The following is a 19,193-nucleotide window of genomic DNA, read 5'->3' as shown; positions in this document are numbered from 1 at the left end:
AAAGAAATATGTGCTGAAAGTTGTTTTATGAGAACATATACCAGTAACATCTACTGCCCGACAGCAGTACACTCCGTAGACTGACCTAAACCTCTGTACTGCAGAGGAGAGGGCAACATAATTAAGTCTGCAGCATAAACACAGTATCAATAAATATCAGTGACAGGTCCTGTACATCTTCCACTGTGTTCTGAGCGTAATGCTACATTAGGAGTAAGATTGTCTGTCCTCCGAAGCAGGACCTCAGGGTAAAAGAAATTAATCAGAGGAGAAAAGGATGTAAGAGTTCACATATGCTCTTTGTCTCTCTGCCTCTTCTCGTCCAACTCTTTCAATCTCATCTCTCCATCAACGTCTACTTCCTGTCTGTGCACCTGCCTTGTAATCTGTCAGTGGACTTGATGTGCACTATGTGTTCTTTTGAAATACCCATTGAAGCCAGCAGCAATTCAGTATTCCTGACATGTTCTTTTGAAATACGGCCATCAGTAAAATCAGAATCAAATAAAGAATGCGATTATTCAGCAACACACACAAATGCACAATTATACAGACAATGTCAACATGACCAAATGTTGGTCAGAAACTAATTATGGTCAGAAAATAGAAAGTAGAATGTTAACAAAGCACCCTAAAAATTAAGTCTTAATACAATTCATTATCAATAATGTCAGGACTTTCAAAAGTGACTCAGCATTTACCAGCTAACGCAGTGACATTTCAAACAGGAAGGACCAATAAATGGATATAAATACTTAATAAATTACTGGAGTCAGAGGTTTTGTTGTGACATTTCTCTGGGTGGATAGTGCGCGCTGGTTTGTGTGCATCCCAAGAGAATTGGACCGAGCTTTTCTTAATCTCTCCATGTAATGAGTTTTCTCTTTTTTGGTATTCAGATTAATTCTGGGATTGGGCTCCGTCCAATGTAATAGCGTTTGGTTGTCTCTAATCTCCTAACCCCATAATTCTTAATCAAAACCAAAGGCAGCATTTTTTTTATCATTATCTAATCCATCATGAATGAGGCCATGGATTACAGCCCTGGCCTTGGCATCTTGCATGGCTGAGCAGGACTCTCCTTTTTTCTTGCTAACCTAAGATGAACTCACCTGAGCAATATGCTGCGGTTGGATAATGCTTCTGTCTTCACCTGTGCTCACGTACCTGTTTGTTTCGCCCACAGAGACTATTACTTGTCTCGATGATCCTGAGCCCTCAACCTTGGCGCTGGTGGGAGAGGTGAAAGAGGAATGGGGAGAGATAAACGGATAGCTGCATCTGTCTGTGCCGTCCATAAGAAGGTCAGAGATTATGATCCATACTCCTATACGTCTGTTGCACGGATGCAGAGAAAGAGATTGAGAGAAAAGTCCAGAGAAAGCATGACGGAGAGATGCTTGTTGACATTTTAAACATGTCCAGAATGGGGCAGCAGAGAAAAGGTCAGAAAAGCTCAATAGGGCTAAATTTAGACAGTATAGATGTGTTGTATAAAACCATCTGCATTATAGAAGCACATATTACATCAGACAGCACTTCTCGTACCTCTATGTATTCTGAATCTCACATATAGATCCCTCAAACCTGTCAAGTCTGCTTCACTACACCAGGCTCTCAACTGTACATACAGAGGACTCAAATCTCGACTGTGACTCCAACCAAAGAGAGTGGCAGACATTTGAGTGTGTCCCATCCATCACAATGAGATGAACAGTCTCTAGGGCTGATAAGGCAGGTGTGTGTCAACAGCCTGTCAATGAAGACAAACGAGGAGGAGGAGGACTCTTGGAGGTGCAGAGCATCATTTATCTCTCTCTGTGTTTTTCGCCGTGTGTGTGCGTGTCTTTCTTTCTCTCCCACCATCTGAAAGCCTGGCCGTAAATAATTCAGGGGCGATGCTCTCATCTGCCAGTGTGCAGGTGAACTGGCCGTATGGATATAAAGCTTCAGAATATTGCAGTAAATCAAATCACGAGGAAACCTGGCTTATTTATTTCCTTTTAGCCCCATCGTCAGGTCAGTTTAGCATTATTATTATTATGTTTAGGCATATTATGAAATCTTGTCCTGCACATTCATGTCAGCCCATGACAAGATCAGACGGAGGGCAGACTGTGATGTCCTTTACTCAAGTTTCCAGATGAGATACATATAAGTTGTTTTTTCTGCAACTCCAGACGCTTAAGATCAAATGTAGATTGTCGCTGTCATGTGAAAAGCTGTATATCTCCCCACCAACAGCTTTTTACGAACAAAGTAAAAGTACCCTTTTTTGTTTTTAGCTTTGCGACAAGTCATTTTTCAGTTATTTTAATTTAGATTTAAAATAATTCAATTAGTTTAGGAACTTGGAGAATTTTCTCAATCCAAGAAGGAACTCTTAATATTTCAGTTTATCTGCAAATCTCTAAATCACAGAATTTGGTCGTACGTGCATTTTGCTGGACAGATACAAGAAGTAATTAAACCATGACCTTCAGTCTGTATCTGTGATGAGGATAGTAAAAAATGTAAGTTATTCATATTCCTTTAGTTCGTAAAGGTCCTCAGATCAAAAGGATCAAACTGTTTTTTCATAAAAAATTAATCCAAGTTGTGAGTATTGTTTCAACAGGATCAAGAGGTGTTGTATCGGTATGCCGGGTGCTGTAATCCTCGAGTGTTGTAACTCTCTTTCTCTCTGATGCTCTGTCAGTCAGAGCTAGATCAAATAAATGATTCCTGATTAATAATTTATCTGAAGCCTAGTCTTTAAACAAGTCATATTAATACCGGTTTAAATAAACAATTTGATTGTAGTTCCTGCTAAGCAACAGTTTTGTGTGAAAAGAATTAAAGGCCTGTCCCAATAGGCCTGTCACAAATATAGCCCTTTTGATTTCAGTGATTTAAGCAAATAATAGCCCAGGCTATTAATTGAAGTTTTACAGTAGTCTTGCATCTCCCTAAAGTAGGAAATCTTCCCAGCAAACACTGAGATGTTGAATGGTGTTGGTTGAACATCTAATCAGGACATCCCACTATGGCTCAAAAATAGTTCCAAAGTGAGAGTTGTGCCGACGTCAATGATGTAACCTGGCTGTCAGCTGGCCGTTCTTTATGAGTGTCATAGGAACATTACCATGTTAACAAGACCAAATAATAAACAAGCACTGACCCGAACAGGACTCTCCTGGGTGAACTTCATGCTGAACAGCCCTGAAAGCTGTTTCGTCCATGTGCAATCAAAGGCAGCTTGAATAGAGTCAAATGCCACAGGCGTAGAACACTGACAATGGAATATATTTACATGTTGATATACATAAATGGAATGAACTTATTATTCATGTCTAAAAAATGGTTGTTGAGTAATATTAGTCTTTGAATATGGAGTGGATGTCACAGTCTATATGTCTGATCACAACCATTTCAGAGCCTGCATTGCACTTGTTGTGTCTGACTGGGACCATTTTTGGCCGGGAAAATGACATAACTGTCCCAAAAATGTATGCGTGGTTGTGTGAGGCGAGCCTGGTCTCACTCAGAAGTCATCAAAATCTGGTGCTTGGGCAGTGATTTGCGGTGTCAGAAACCAACAAAAAAAGGTATCCCTTAACGTCGGCATGATCCGCAGTCAGTTGCTGTTATAGTTTAACGGTGCCCGGTGCAATCAGGGTGAAACGTGGCGGGACAAGGATGAAAGTTAAGGAGGCAAAAGTCCAACTGGGGCAGATGGGAGTGGGGGTGGATGTGTCCAAAAAAACAGACTTTCACCCAAGAGAGCGGTGTTCTCAAGATTCTAAGGCCAAACCCTGTTCTTTTCTCCTAAACCCAACCATGTGCATTTATTGCCAAACCTTACCACGTGTTTTGTTCCCTAAACCCAATCGTGTGTGTGCGTCACGGTGTTGTACCAACGTAGTGCATTTATTTTGAAAGAGACTGTATGTAAATGTTAAATTTCCTTTGAGAAAGGAAGTGTATTTTGAAAGAAGACAATGCATGTAACAGGCAGAACTTGACACGGTGTCCCAGATCAACAACCAAGGCACCCAGGGTACCTTGCACGTCCTTTGTGGATGTGGAAAGTCCATGACCAAATGTCAATATGTGACAATATAGGAGTGAGAATGTGTTGGTGAGGCAGATTTTAAAAAGTTTCAAAATTAAAGCAACAAAGGCATGGATATCCTAATTTTTAGTCCTAAGTATGGGTCACAATCCTGCTCATCCATGATGCAACTGTGTGTTTTCATCAGACCCTTCTGGCCCAGTATGTTGTCCAACCAAATTCCACAGTCACTGGTTGTAATGATGTCTTTCTTTTAGAATTATATATATATATATATATATATATATATATATACATATATATATATATATATATATATATATATATATATACAGATCTCTAAATCCTGAATCAGGCTTTTCTTTTCAGACTAGTGACATCATCAGGGTTGTTTTTCCAGACTTAAGAAATCTATCTCACAGGCTGGGTTGTACCTTCTTGAGATGAGTAAACTAACCCTGTGTGTAAATCCGGCAGAGTGTCCCTTTAAATAATGTGTGATGTTGCTTATGTGTTTCAAGAAACTCCCCTTAGTTATAAAAAAAAACATATCACCAGGGTTAAGGTGGACCTGCCCTTGCACTTGATTCTCAAAATGACCCCCCGAGAAGATAAACAGACTGGGATGCTCTATTTTCTTCCGCCAGAGCTATTATAGCATGAGATGTTCATTCTGAGCAACTGTCTCATTGCACAGCTATTGCAAAGCCAAAGACCATCCCAGCGGCATGACCGTGTCACTCAAAACAGTGCTGCAGCTATGGGCATTTTTGCGGGCTAAAGTCATGTCATCTGAGACATTTAATTGGGCCCGGGCCGCCACAGGGGGACAGCGGACGGCATTCCTCCAACTGCTTGCGCCCTGTTGTGTTGCTCTCCGCCGCGTGGCTGCTGTCCGTGGATAACATGTCCATGCCCACGCAAAGTTGAGCTGCTGGCACCAGTGTAGTGGACGGCCGCCTCGACTATGTCGGAGAACTTTTGAATACAGAATAGTACAGTTGGAGTCTCAAGAGGGAAGAGGAGGTCAATCCTTGGAGAGGTAGTTGTGCCATGCAGCGGCTGAGAGACGACCTGCGCTTTTTCTGAGGTCCGACGGGGAACAGACAATCAGTATTGAGGCCGGACACTGCTATCTGATTTTAAACTTTATTGAACGGAATTTCCTGGGTCGGGTTCGTGCTGCTTCAGGTAACAATGATGGGTCCTTTTCAGCAGTGCATGCTGATGATAGTCCATATGTCTTTAATAAACTCTCCATCCTTATGTGGATCATATGCCATCAATATGTGCACTATTTCACTGTTTCACTCATAATACTGTCTTATTTTAATGCAATGCATCTGACAAATTTGACCTTTCAACCGTTTTCCAACTATTTAAATATACTAATTAATAAAATAGTGCTTATTTGCTGCTGTAGAAGGTCATTGTTGTGTGAGACAGAGGGTTTACTGGGGTTAAAGCAGGCAAATGCCCTGATATAAAAAGCCTGTACCTACACTGGAGGGGGGCATGCAAAATCCAGACCTCAGAGCCAGTCTGTCAAAGCTCCCTAATTATATAATCCCACTGCAACTCTAAATGCATGATGAAACTGGTGGCTGCAGTGTGTGTGTGTGTGTGTGTGTGTGTGTGTGTGTGTGTGTGTTCAAGAGGCCCCATACTTTTCTCGGTATGGATTAATCACGTACTCTCTCAAAGAGTCTGCAAACTTGCAACTGAATGCAACACCTGCTGGGTTCAGGATTTAGTTAAGTGTGATTAAAATCACAATAGGGCTGCAACTAACTATTATTTTCATTGTCAGTTAATCTGTCAGTTATTTTTCTTGATTAATCGAATAGTTGTTTGGTGTAATAAATGACCCAAAATGGTGAAAAACCCCTAAATGACATCCTCGGATGGCTTACTTTGTCAAGAGGAGTAAAATAACCAGAAAAATATTCATGTTATAGTCACTGGTATCAGATAATTTTGACTTTATTTTCTCAAACAATTACTCAAATCAATTAATTATCAGATTAGGTGGCGATTCATTTAATAGTTGACCACTAATTAATCATTGCAGCTGCATGAAATAGATTGGAATAAAAAAAATGCCTTCCATTGTCCAGTTGGACAACAGATACACATCAAATTAAAGCTGATACTATAACTACTCACTGATCTGCTGATAAATTGTTTGGTCTATAAATAAAATAGTGAGAAAATGCCCTTCGTGATTTCCCAGAAGCTGAGGTGGCATCTTTAATTGCTCGCTCTGTCCTAACAACAGTTTACGCTCTTATAAAATAGATAAATTCAGTAAATCACCACATTTAAGAAGCTGGAAACACTGATTTTTTTTGTGACATATCTCTGAAATTATTAATAGATTATTTAAATTGCTTTTGATTTCCAGTTAATTGCCTAATCGTTTCATCATTGCATCAACAATCGCCTTTCCTGAGACCCTTTCGATTGTGCTAACAGCTCTGTTTTGTGCCTGTGGCCTCATGAAGGGATAAATGATCACCTCAACCAGAAGAGTGTCTCCTGATAAATCTGAAGTTAGAATTGCCTTCAGCCTCGACGACACATCAGGTAAACACACACGCACTTACACACTGCACACACACACACACACACACGCCATGGGCTCACCTCACACACACTTGTGTTCCAGCATCTCAAAAATGACCGTAACAACTTATTTTGAGTTTGCTTACACCTATTACTCAAGTGATCAGTTAACACCTGGCGAAGCTCGGAGCTCTACTCTCACTGCATTTCCAGTATGTGTGGAACACATGCACCACATTCCTCCCACCAAAACAGACCAGGCACAATCTGCCCCGAGCAGCCCCCCCCCCACACACACCCCCATCACACCCTATCACTTTAACAGTGTTCATTCTTCTACGCCGTAGCTGAGACAGGTGCTCCCTCTATTTCTGTAGGACCACAGCATATTAAAAAACCAACCACACATGCATGTGCGCAGCTGTGCACTTGCAAAACGCACATGTATGCACCCACACGAGCCATTGCGCAACCTTTTCATTTGACCAGTGTTGTTTGATTCTTTTAATCTTCAATCCGATCTACCCTATGTACAGTGCAAGGTAGTGTCTGTGGGGATGTTTTACCGCAGTGGGGCCAGGCACTGGGACAACAGCTGCAGCTATGCAATGGCAGAGTCAGGTTTCCCCGCTAATACTAACAGTGTCCTGCTGCCTGATTCACTGTTCAGCTTTTAGAACACTGGCCTATATTTATAAGCAGTTAACACTTCCAGTCCTACTCCGCCCATCCCTGATCCCCCTTGTCTTTCTCTTTAGGAAGTGAGATGAAGGGCTGTAGCAGGAACGACACACTCAAATCCCACTCTGAGCAGTGATTCATTGAACTCCATGACATTCTGCTTGTCATTTGCACATGGCTGTGTGTCCTCTTACTGAATCACTTTTTTATTTCGTAATCAGTCGTGTTGCTGTTCTTTTGTTTCCACTTTTGTGTCTCACCCCGTTTTCCAATTAGTTTTGTTATCTAGTTGTGCGCTGGTTCATTTTTGGATTGGAACAGTAACTGTACAGGGCCTGCTTTAGTTGGTAGCATGCATACACACCTTGTTTTAGTTGTAGCTCCAAAGCTGTTGAGGCACAGTCTGACCCCACCCACTGAAATCAAATTTTGGATATTCCCTAGACGGGCGTGTTGTTGCCTCTTTGAACTCATGTTTCTCAGCGGGGGGACTGAGACCTGTGCTTCGTCTGGGGATCATCCTCTAGGCCCTTCATGACTTCATGCCAGGCATAGTTATAACCCCACACTGTGTCAATCCTAAGCATGAGAACTGTATTTATTCCACATCATAATTGGCCCCATGGCTGCAGGCTGGCCCACTGATACCTCTGCTTTTAGAAGGTTGCATCATCCCAGGATTCTCCACATGTGTTCCACAACTCCAGGGGGACATTACTGGCGAGGCAGAGGCTGGTGCAGACAACCTGTCTGTTTCTGTCTGTCTATCTGTCTGGCTGTCTGGCAGCCCGTCTGTCTGAATCCCTCTCCGTCTATACATCTGGCCTGTCTGTTCTTTCTGCCCACTGTGTTTGTCTGTTTGTATTCTTACCCCGCATGTCTTTCAGTCTGACAGCTCATTACTGCTGTACAGTAAGAGGACATGGCTCATTTATAAGTGCAGCACTGTGTTGCTATGTCGTGGTGTCACAAAAGAGGCCCCTATAGTGTTTCATTTCGGTCCATTTTATGAGGCGGAGAAAGACATTAAAGCGACTGCCTGTAGGACAACTCACTTGGCTGTACATCAAGAACATGCGGCAAATAATATTAATAAAAGAAATTTATCTAAGAAGACATACGGCATGATGTTGATTTATCAAATGAAGTCATTAAGCATGCTGTAAAAATCAACTTGCAGGATGTTGCTTGTAGGTGATTAATCACTAAACATGTGGATGTTTTTAATGCTGAAAAGAAACCTTATTGATTAAATAAACTACATAATCTAAATTGCCCTTCAACAGTAGCAGTCAACATGATAAATTGTGAGTGGTTCTCAACCTTTTTCATGTCATGGACCCCTAAATTAGTGTACATGAGGTCACGAACCCCCATTTGGTAAGATTTAACTTCAGGGATCTCCATCTGAAAAGATTTTGGTTCAAATTCTATCTTTGTCAGCTACAGTTGAGGAGATAGAACTACAGAGGAAGTGAAACCTGTGATCAGGATAGTCACTCTTATGACTCTTGCCCACTTTAGCTTCACTTCTATAATGAATTAAAAAGTAAAAATAAACTGTTCCCCATTTTTCTGGGGACTCCCTAGAACTCTCTGACAAACCTGTGGTTGAGATCCTCTGATAAAGCTCATGACTGACACATTTTTTTTGTGGCCAAGAGTTTCCTGCAGTGCTCTCCGTATTGCAGTGCAGTATCACGACATAATTCTAACCTAAATTTGACAAAATAACCTTCATACTCTGCATGCTGATCATCATAGAGTGCTTAAACAGAAGGGAGGAGATCAAGCCGAAAAAGAGTGGTGGAAGGTTTGAAGGTTAAGTTTTAAGGTTGTATTTAAATCTTTTGCTGCTTTATTACTGACTAAATTTATCTGACAGCTTTAGTTACTACTTACTAGTAAACAATAATAATCATCTGATGCATCAGATGCGTTGTTATAGATCAGAATACTCAACAGTATATAAAATATTTAGCCTCACCTCAGCTACGGCTGAGCGATTTTTAAAGACATTTCTAATTGGGATTATTTTGACTCATATTGCAATTGCGATATAATCTGCAACAGAAAAGGGAATAATTTATTTCATCATTATTCCCTACATGTTAAAATGATTATGGTATGACTTTTGCAGGGATCTATACCAAAGACTGGTGTTTTCTTAGGTCTGTATACTATGATATGTACTCCAGGATGCCCCTGCACCAAAACAATATTTCATCTTAAATGGTATTTTGACACTCATTTCACCTTTCAAAAATGTGTTGCATCCTGCCAAATTACAGTAGGCTGTTTCAGTTCAGCCTTAACCCCAACCATCAACAATATTAACATGCCTTTAACATGTTAATCAATAATAACCAGCAAAAAATACAAAATATATAATAACATGACACTGTATTATAAGTACTTTTACTTGTGATACTTGAAGTGTATTTTTGTGCTTGTACTTCCACATGCTTACTTAAGTAAACATGTGAGTGCAGGACTTCTACTTGTAACAGAGTATTTTTACGGTTATACTGCCACTTATACTTAAGTAGAAGATATTATTACTTCTTCCCCTACTACAGAACACGTGCATTTGTATCACTGTACTGGTTAGTCAGTGTTTGTTGTTCAACATGTATTAAATAACATTGTAAATATGATTCATTATAATAATAAGTGAATACTGTGTTCTGTTTCAACAGATGTAAAAGATGTGGAGGCCCTCCCACAGACTTTCCCGGATCTCGAACAGCGACTACAGGTATACAGTGCATTCTGTCGCATCACATACATGAAACACATCCTGAATTGTTGGCAGGGCAGCACAAGAGAAGAGAGGCAGAAGGCACTGGGTTTTAAAGAATACTATTATGTACTTTTTAAAGGAAAATCTAAATCTGTACTCTTAACTTAATGTAAAAAAAAAAAAAAAAAAGCTGTTAGCATTTTGCATTTCATGCCTGGGTCTGTTTTGAGGCTTAGTGCTGTATTTTTCTGATGGATAGTCAAACAGTGCAATGGCAAATTAATCCCCTCTTTGAAATATGTTTTCTTTTGAATACTATTGCTCAGTAAATATGCACATTGCTGTCATTATTGCTGTCTCCCATTACTGTACAACTAATTCACAACTGAAGGCCAGGCCACAGAAATCATTCTGGAGGTCATTCACTGAAAGAAAGAGCTGGACGCAGGAAAAGTAGATAAAAACAATTTGATAAAAATAAAAGAAGTAGATTAAAAACTAAGCTTACATTTAGTTTATCAACCCTGGAAATGTTTTCAGTGTGTGTGCTTTTCTCCACTATTAGTGTTGTCACTGAATTACCCTTCAGTGAGTGTCAGGGCCGGATTCACATGAAGTACGTTAGTTAAAAGTATCAACTGAGAACAATACAGCAGTCAATGAATGATAGCTTTCATACACTGGACCCAAGGCTTCCATTTGTCCAAGTTTTTAAATCTTTCGATGTTTTGGGATTGTAAACTTGTTTATTTTTTGTGACCTTGACATGATTTGAGCATGCAATCTTCCGATCTGGCATCACACACACTACCATAGCACCACAAGGTCAGGCTTTCTACTTATAAAGCATTTATAGATCTCATACAAGTGATATGGAGACAAGTCAGTTTACGTCTCACTTGCTCCTCAAGCACAGCAATCTCATGTTTCACCAGTGGTGATATCTGCAGCAAATTTTATGGACATTTTTCCTGTCGTGTATCAAAGTACATGACAATGGTGCTACTGGGGCACTGTGGGAAAGGTCAGAGGGTCACGAAAGTTTGAGGAATTAGCAGCTTTTGAGCAATAAAGCTGGAGTAAGGAGCATCTGTCTCCCCCCTCTGGCACAGAAAATAATTACATAAACACTGTTGACGCATGCTTTTATAGGATATGTCTGCAGGTGAGTATGCCGCATCTCCCCTCTGCCCCAAGAGCACTCTTTTCAAGTCTTTTTTTTAAACTTTAATCCTTCCTCTGAAGGCAGAGTTTCTTTTTTATCTGGAGAATCCACTCCAGGAACTTTTCTTGGACGATTTTTCCGCCATTGCTCCTGCCATATTCCTAGCCACTGGTGTGTCGGTATGGTCTCTCCGCCCTTGAGCACACATAGTATCAGGAGAACACATCATCAGAATCGTGCACATACAGATGAAGCATTGAGAAAACAAAACGAAAAGCAGTGCCAAACAGAATGAATAAATTATTCTCCCCCCATTTCGCTCTGGCTGGTCCAGTCACCACAGACACCTGATACCAAAACTTTGTATACCAAGAGATACACAGAGCTTCCCATGGTGGCGATAGGCTTGATCAGCATTGTGTGAACTTGTTTGACCAGGGCTTGCATGTAACTGATGATTATTCATCTATTATAGTCCTGCACCCCAGCTTTAAGCTGTACGTAGAAATAATTTCAGGGAGTTTCCTTGGAAGCATTTTGTCTAATATAATCTGTTTTTTATATATTATAATCTATTTGGCTTTTCATAGGTCTAAACTAATGCTGCCTCTCTCTGATGTCACATTTCTCTCTCTGACCTCTTGCAGCCAGTGCCCCCCTGTGTGTCTCTGAGAGAGAGCGTTCAGGTTTACAAGGAGCACTGCAGGATGGCGAGGGAGTTCCACCAGGTCAAACACGAGATCGCCGTGCTTGAGGACCGCAAGTAAGTCTCGTAAATGTTGTTGTTGTTATTTTAACACATCCAAACAGGAGATCTTGTGGCTGGCTGTCACTGCTTGAACCAGAAGAGACATGTCAAGCCTTACGGTATATACTGACAGAATGTTAGTTGTATTCCTGGCCAGAGATGGGATGAAAATTACAAGGAAGAGGCATTTTGACACATTCCAGTACCCACTTACAATCAACATTGATTCAAGGAGAACAAATGAGGATTTCTTATAATAAAAATGATTTGTAGGTGCATGTTTGGAACATAAACTTACAAGCTTCAGGAGTTAAATCCCCACTGCGGCCACCTTTGATAAAAATGCAAGCACGTGTACAGTATGACTGCAAGGCATTTTGGATCAAATTGTCCACCAGATGGCACATGTTAATAGCTTTCATTCAGCATTCAGTACGTGATCCACTGAAAGCAGTTTCCTTAAGATTATATTTGAACAGCTGGTAGTGTAAAACTTTATATTTCAGATGAATTTTCTTCTTTTTATTGTTTTTTCTTATAATTACTTTTAGATTAGAAACAGCATCAAGCATGTGTGATGTACAATGTGGATGACGTTACACTGTAAACTGCATTTCTTTGTTTGAATCTGGATCATATTTTTGAAAAGGAGCACCTTTGCTCAAGTGGATATCACACTAACTGTAAGCCCTGTCAGGTGTAATTGAGTGAGACCTGCTGTATGCTTTAATGCATCTACTGTGTATGCTTGCACATAAACAAGGGTGTGTATCACACACACCCAGTGCACAGTGTCCCCTGTGCCCTCAGCAGCTGTGGGTAGTCTTAGCAGTAGGATTTTCAAGGCCCTTGGTTTTACCCCACCACCACACCTACACACACACATAGACATGCACACACACAACCTACACCACTTGGCAGCTCCTAAATAGAGAGGCAGGCAGGCAGGCTGCGATGGGATGAGTATAGCCTTGAGTTTAGATAAGAACATGATGAGTCAGGGCGGTAGAAACTCTTGGTTCTCTCTTTTCATGCTGTCGCTCATGCCAACATCCACTGACACGTACACACACGAGTCAGATTCACACTTAAAAGTAAAGTGAGACACAACGAGACAGAAGTGAAGACAATACCGCACATTGTGCTTTTCCACCGATGCTAAAAATACCACACAAGGTATCACCGATACTGATATTTCATTAATGAGGCATCAAATATATTTCCATGGAAATATTATTTGATACTTTCTGCTATTTGTCAACCATTAACAGACATGTCTGATACAATGAAAGTGATGTTACTTCCCACATGATTACACACAGAATGACAGGAGAGTTTTAGACATACAGTGGAGTGTTGCAACAGGAACAAGACTTTGACACACTGCGGAGGGATTTTCCAAAACTCACTCAGTCTGCGTCTGGCCAGTGTTAAAAATATATAAACTGTAGCACTCATCTGTATAGTGGATTTTAACTCTTACAAGTATTGAAATTTTACAGAGTCGATCGGTACAATCAGTCCTGTAATGCCAGATAAACTGAACTTTATTCCACCAACATAACTTCAACAAAAATGTCAATTTTCTCAAAGATGGTCAAAGTGCAAGAAACCCTTACATCAGAGTGTTGGAAACTTTTACTCAGACATTAATATTAGGCCTGATTTAGGTACTGATGCTATCATGATGCAAAGAGGTTACACAAGAAATAGCCCTGTTGCAAAAGAGTGTAAGAACCTGACTTACAGAAATACCTTTATTTCCATATTAGCTGCTTTTGGTACACAGGGTAATGTTTCTTTACCTTATGCTTTTTTTCAGATCTTTACACATTTAAATACACAGAAAAGACAAAACAAACAAATGTGGTAGTGTATTACATTTCATTGAATAAGCAAAAAAAGTGTTCAGTACAGTTTAAATCAGATTTAGCATGGCTTCTCTGGTTTCCGGATGGATTCTTTTGAACTGAGAGAGATCTCTTCCCCTTTTTCAGTTTCTCACTGTCACACAAACATGCATACACATATACCCACATATACATGCACATGCATGTTTCAACATGCTTCCAATGAAGAAAACCAAAACTCAGCACAAAAGCAATTCGTCCGAATCACTGATTACTGTAAATCATATTGCATTTTGCTTGTAGGTGGTTTTAAAAGTTGCACTTTAATTACAGTTAAGCACAATCACGTAACGCAAAAACTGTGAATTAAGTAATATGCTCACCAACTCAGACAGAATCACCAGTATTAGAGAAATGTGTAAAAACTGAAAATAGATTATGGCTGAAGATACACAGAGATAACATGAGATTAGATAAACATCATAGTTTCACCACAACACAGGTGCGTCTATCTTTCATCATTGCTTCTTTTGTGTGATTCTGGTCTTTCGGGAAATGAATCATCTGAACATGGTCCATAGGTATTTGGATAAGAGGATTTCAAATGAATAGTCCATTGTAATCAAACAATCTTTTTGGACTCAAGAGGGTCAGTTTCGCCATATAAATTTGACATTTTGGGTACCATTTTTACTAAAAGTTTATTTAAACAAACATGAGAACACGTTGTTTAAGACAAGATTTAAAGGGTTATTTTGTGTTCCAACTGCAAACAAAAGTGTAGCCCTATTAACCAAACTGAAAACACTTCACATCATCCTTCTCAGATGAATAGACTTTATTGCAGCGAGTGAGAAAAATTATATCTTAGTTATTTGTGTGGTTTTAAATAGAGCTGGAAATATGTTTTCATTACTCTGGCAAACTCATCAAATGTGTGTGTGAATTTAGCTCAAATTTGCATGGTTAAATTCATTAAGATTTGGGCCTTTAAATCATTTAACATCGTCACCTCCACTAAATAAAAACCAGCATAGTTATCCTCTGTCATAGTTATGCCATTAAAGCTCCACTGACAGCCTGTATTGTAGGGGAGAGACTCCTTTCCTTCTTTGTTGATGCTGCTGTTATGTGACTTGGCACTTACCAGCTGTAATTCAGCACTGACATTCACACACTCTCAGGCGAGAGGCCATGACACGCACATTGTACACATACATGTACGTGCGTGTGTGCTTACACTGCCTCTCAAAGTCCAAAGGCTGATCTCCTCCCAGAGTGTGAAATCACTGCTTGCCAGGCAAAGTCAGGTCATCCTGCCTAAACCAGAGCTGCGGTCATTCAATTCAGTAGTAGATAGTTGGCACGGGGTAATTTTTTTTTACTTTATGTGATTTATTGTGTTATGCACATACTAACACGTGGACTTACCAGATGCCAAAAGTACCATTGGAGTGGTGAAAAATGGTAAGACAAGAACACAACTTCTGCAAGTAGCATTACGTCAAACCATCTGCCATGAAAAACACACTTTGTAAAATACAAGTCAAGTTTCTTAACTCATCTGAAATGAGGGATATTTTAGTAAAAGTGTTGCCCTTAAAGGAAGTGTGTAGGATTAAGGGGAGTCTATTTGCATAAATGAAATATAATATACATATTAGACACCTGAAACTACTGAGAGAAGTGTATGTGGACAGAAAGAACATAAAATCAGCAGGAGGAGAGCTAGTTATTGTTACCTCGCTCTAAGCAGGCAGTGGCTGTAATGAACAGCTCACAGACTTTACATTGATTAATATTGTAAAGCAAACAGCTCACAGAGTTTACATTGATTAATATTGTGAAGCATTCAAGCTCTATTCAGTAAAAATTAATATTGGTCAAAGGTAGATTGGTAAATTAGAACATCATTATGATGTGTTCAATGTACTCTTGTAAAACGTGGCTAAAACGTAGCTGTTTGAAGGAGAAATTTGTTCATGTTTTCACGGCACTATAAAATAGATAATAGCTAGGGAATTATGATTTGTCATATGTAGTGAAAAGGCTCGCCTAGGGCACCAAATATGCTAGGGCCGCCACTGCTATATCCACACTAATACATTAGTCTGCATAAGTTTTGCTATGCCTATGTCTAGCATCCACACTACTCCGGCATTTTTAAAACCCTAAAATGGAGGCTTTTGAAAACCCTACTCACCCTTTTTACTTTGAAAACTCCAGGATTGTGTTTCAGTCTGAGTGGGCAGAAACAAATGCTGTGTAAAAATGAAAAACATATTAGTGTGAATCATTGTGGTTTTGTAAGCTCAGAATGACTCCCCATATTTTCATGGAGAACTTGTCTTTTTCCGCAGAACCCATTGTGTAGCACTGCCATGTTTCTACAACAGCCCAAAATAGACAAACCAAACACTGGGCCTAGAGGGGCAATCACATGTTTATATTACCTGAAGGACGCTGTAGTTTCTAAGGGAAGGGTTTTTCAGTTGGTTTAAATTTGCAACCTCAACGGTAGATGCCACTAAATCCTACACACTGCTCCTTTAAGTCATCATGTATCACAAAAAAATGGTAGGAGTCTGTCTGCCTGTATATGTCTGTCTTTGATTTACTTGACCACCGCCGTTAATCCAGTCGACTTCACACTTGGCAGGTGTATTGCTGTCAATCCAACAAAATGCTCTGTTGAGTGCAAGCTCTTGAGATCTACAGGACATATTCATTATGTAGTGTGTTATGTTGACACTGGAGTGTTTTGAAAGGGGACCCCTTTTAACTTTAATACCGCAGAACGGTATGCTGGGTATAACTCAATCTCTCCTGCTTGTTGTAGTACATTAAATGGTAAATGGACCTGCACTTGTACAGCACCTTTCTAGTCATCTGACCACTCAAAGTGCTTTTTACACTACGAGTCACCTTCACCCATTCACACACACATTCATACACTGGTGGCCGAGGCTACCATACATGGGGCCACCTGCTACTCAGTTTTAAACACACTCACACACCGATGTGATGGAACAGCCATCGGGAGCAATTTGGGATTCAGTGTCTTGCTCAAGGATACTTCGCCATGTAGGCTGGAGGAGCCGTGGATCGAAACGCCGATCATCCGATTGGTAGACAACCTGCTCTACCTCTGAGCCACAGCCGCCCAAAAGAGCAGATGAACACCGGAGATGTGAAATTGTAGCAAACTTTCAGTGAACTTTCAGAATGAATGCTTTTGTTCCTGGAAATAGCCTGGCCCCAAACAGCCAGCTGTTTGCAAATGACACACAGACTCTAGCTTTGCAAGGGGAGGCAGCTATGTCATAGCAGGTGTTTTACTCAGGACCTAAGGAAGCCCAGTGTCGAGTGCAAAGGTGATGGGATGAGATGCTCTCAAAAAAGCTGCTAGCAGCAATACTAGAGGCCAAGCAATCAGTTTGTTTCGAACAGGCAGGTTTTGAGTGGGCACTGCACTAGTGAGCAATAAAACATAAAACGGACTAAATCGTCGATTTCGCCTTGGTCTTTTGTCTTCAGGGAGACCGTTAAATCTGCCTATAGCTGGTTATGTACGTCAGTTAACTGTGTAAACCTTATGTGCAGCCTTTGTTATAGTACTCTATGCTGTAGCTGGTCTTCATTAGCCAGTTTGTTCATAATTGTGGTTTGTACCAAACACCAGCACACCATCCTTCCTTTTGCATAAAGAACAATTTGTGCTGTGCATCATGAAAATACGCTGTATTTGACCATGACCCAACAAATGTCTTATTTACTTATTCCAGATTGGTTAGCTTTGTTGCCCAACAGCAAGAAGGATCGATGTTTTTTCCCCAGCTCAGCTCTTCCTGTAAGTTTGTTTAGTGTTTGTTTTGGTTTCTCTGGCCCCCCCCACCCCCACCCCACACCACCCCCCCCCCACATTCTGGAAACACGACAGCTGGAGAATCTAAATTGCTCATAGATATAAATGTGAGTGATCGTCTGCAACTCTGCCTTTCTCTGAACTGGGAACCTGTTCTGGGTGTTTTCCTGCCTCCAGCCAAGTGAATGCTGGGAATGTATCCAGCTTTTCACATCTGAAAAAAGATAAAGTGGGACGAGATGAAAATAAACAGATGTCTCGACAGTTAATTAATTGTGGAATTTAAAAGAAATACTACACGGTTTATGTGTTTAGAAGTGAATCAGAAAAAGATTAAATGTAAAAATTGGCACTTGATGCTCAAATTTTTATTTCACTCCTCGTTTAGGCGCAAGTTGCTGGCAGAGATGGTGGAAGATGAGCAGGTTGCCATGGAGATCGCCCGTCTGGAGGAGGAGTTTCGGCGTCTAACAGAGGAGAACCGCACCTTGGTGACTGTCCACAACGAGCGCGCTCAGCAGCTGGAGAGGCTCTGTGTGACCACTCGAACGAGGCAGGACTCCTCGTGACCTCTGACCTCCATGGAACCTGAGGCCTCCAAACATCCAGCTGACGCCAGGCCAGGAAACCAAGCAGAAATAAAGGCTCAGCTAGTGCTACACAACTGCAGTCAGTGAATCAGCTAATTACACAGAGAGGCGTCGTGTTTTTTCATGTCTGAGTCATTTGTTTGAACCACAGACGTACTGTCATCATCAGTGTGAAGCTGTTGTAGTGATTCTACCAGGCTATGACACAAGGCCGCTTTTTCTGGGTTTTGTTATTATGTGATCTTGCAGAACCTTCCTGATCGCCATCGCAATACCTCGCAGTATATTTTACACATTGTCAGCTGCTGTGAATGTGACCGGATATTCTCATATCTGTCTCAGGTCCTGTGGAGACTCAGATCTTTTTACCTGAGGTCTGTGGAGGGAGCCAAAGGTGGTATGATGTGGTCCAAATGTTGTATTTTGAGGAGTGTTTCCCCCTCCCTCTCCCTCTCCCCCACTTCTGACACTTACCCGTCAAGTTCCTGTTATGATAAAAAGGAAATGAGTGTTTAACCGAGTGTCAGGGATCGGGAAATTGTAGCCATTTGTGAGGAACAGCAAAAGAAGAAGGGTGATAATCCATTTCACAACAAGTATCTGCTGCGACACAACACTGTAAGAGCTGTACATTTTTTTTTTTTTTTTTTTGATGTAGCGTGTCTCACCCACCTGTAAAAGGGGAAGTATACAACAAGATAAACTGTTGCTTATCATCCTCGCCTATTAATAAAATGCATTTTATTTTAACATCAGCATCAGTTCCTTAGTTTCATTTCTCCAAGCCGCTGCTGTTCTGTTTGGTGAGTGCTTTATCATCATACTGCTTCGCTTACATGGAAAAAGGAACTAGATTTTTTTCATGGGAGGGGGGATTAGCTCATTCTGGGATTATGAAACAGTCACCTGATTGGCCAGTTTGGCTCTGGCAG

At 40.7% G+C, this 19,193-nt stretch overlaps 1 protein-coding gene across 2 annotated transcripts; it reads left to right on the top strand.

Moving 5' to 3' along the window:
• Positions 1-4,843: 4,843 nt before the first annotated feature.
• Positions 4,844-19,016, top strand: map3k7cl (map3k7 C-terminal like). Of its 2 annotated transcripts, none has more exons than XM_033639587.2 (5): positions 4,844-5,245; positions 6,530-6,640; positions 10,000-10,058; positions 11,856-11,971; positions 18,060-19,016. In XM_033639587.2, exons 2-5 carry the CDS (start codon positions 6,565-6,567, stop codon positions 18,238-18,240), a joined length of 432 nt encoding a protein of 143 aa, XP_033495478.1. In that variant the 5' UTR covers positions 4,844-5,245; positions 6,530-6,564; the 3' UTR covers positions 18,241-19,016. The 2 variants fall into 2 exon arrangements, with proteins under 2 accessions (XP_033495478.1, XP_033495469.1); XM_033639578.2 differs by having other exon boundaries at positions 4,850-5,245; positions 6,559-6,640.
• The last annotated feature ends 177 nt before the right edge of the window (positions 19,017-19,193 follow it).

The sequence above is a fragment of the Epinephelus lanceolatus genome, chromosome 11, assembly GCF_041903045.1.
Source record: "Epinephelus lanceolatus isolate andai-2023 chromosome 11, ASM4190304v1, whole genome shotgun sequence".
NCBI lineage: Eukaryota > Metazoa > Chordata > Actinopteri > Perciformes > Serranidae > Epinephelus > Epinephelus lanceolatus.
The sequence above is the reverse complement of the archived record's forward strand: the minus strand, read 5'-3'. Positions and strand labels throughout refer to the sequence as shown.

Bases quoted from the DNA above. Each gene is read 5' to 3' on its own strand.
- map3k7cl (XM_033639587.2), top strand. From the start codon at position 6,565: ATGATCACCTCAACCAGAAGAGTGTCTCCTGATAAATCTGAAGTTAGA. The intron at 6,641-9,999 runs GTAAACACACAC...CTGTTTCAACAG, and splicing joins CAGCCTCGACGACACATCAG to ATGTAAAAGATGTGGAGGCC. The intron at 10,059-11,855 runs GTATACAGTGCA...GACCTCTTGCAG, and splicing joins ATCTCGAACAGCGACTACAG to CCAGTGCCCCCCTGTGTGTC.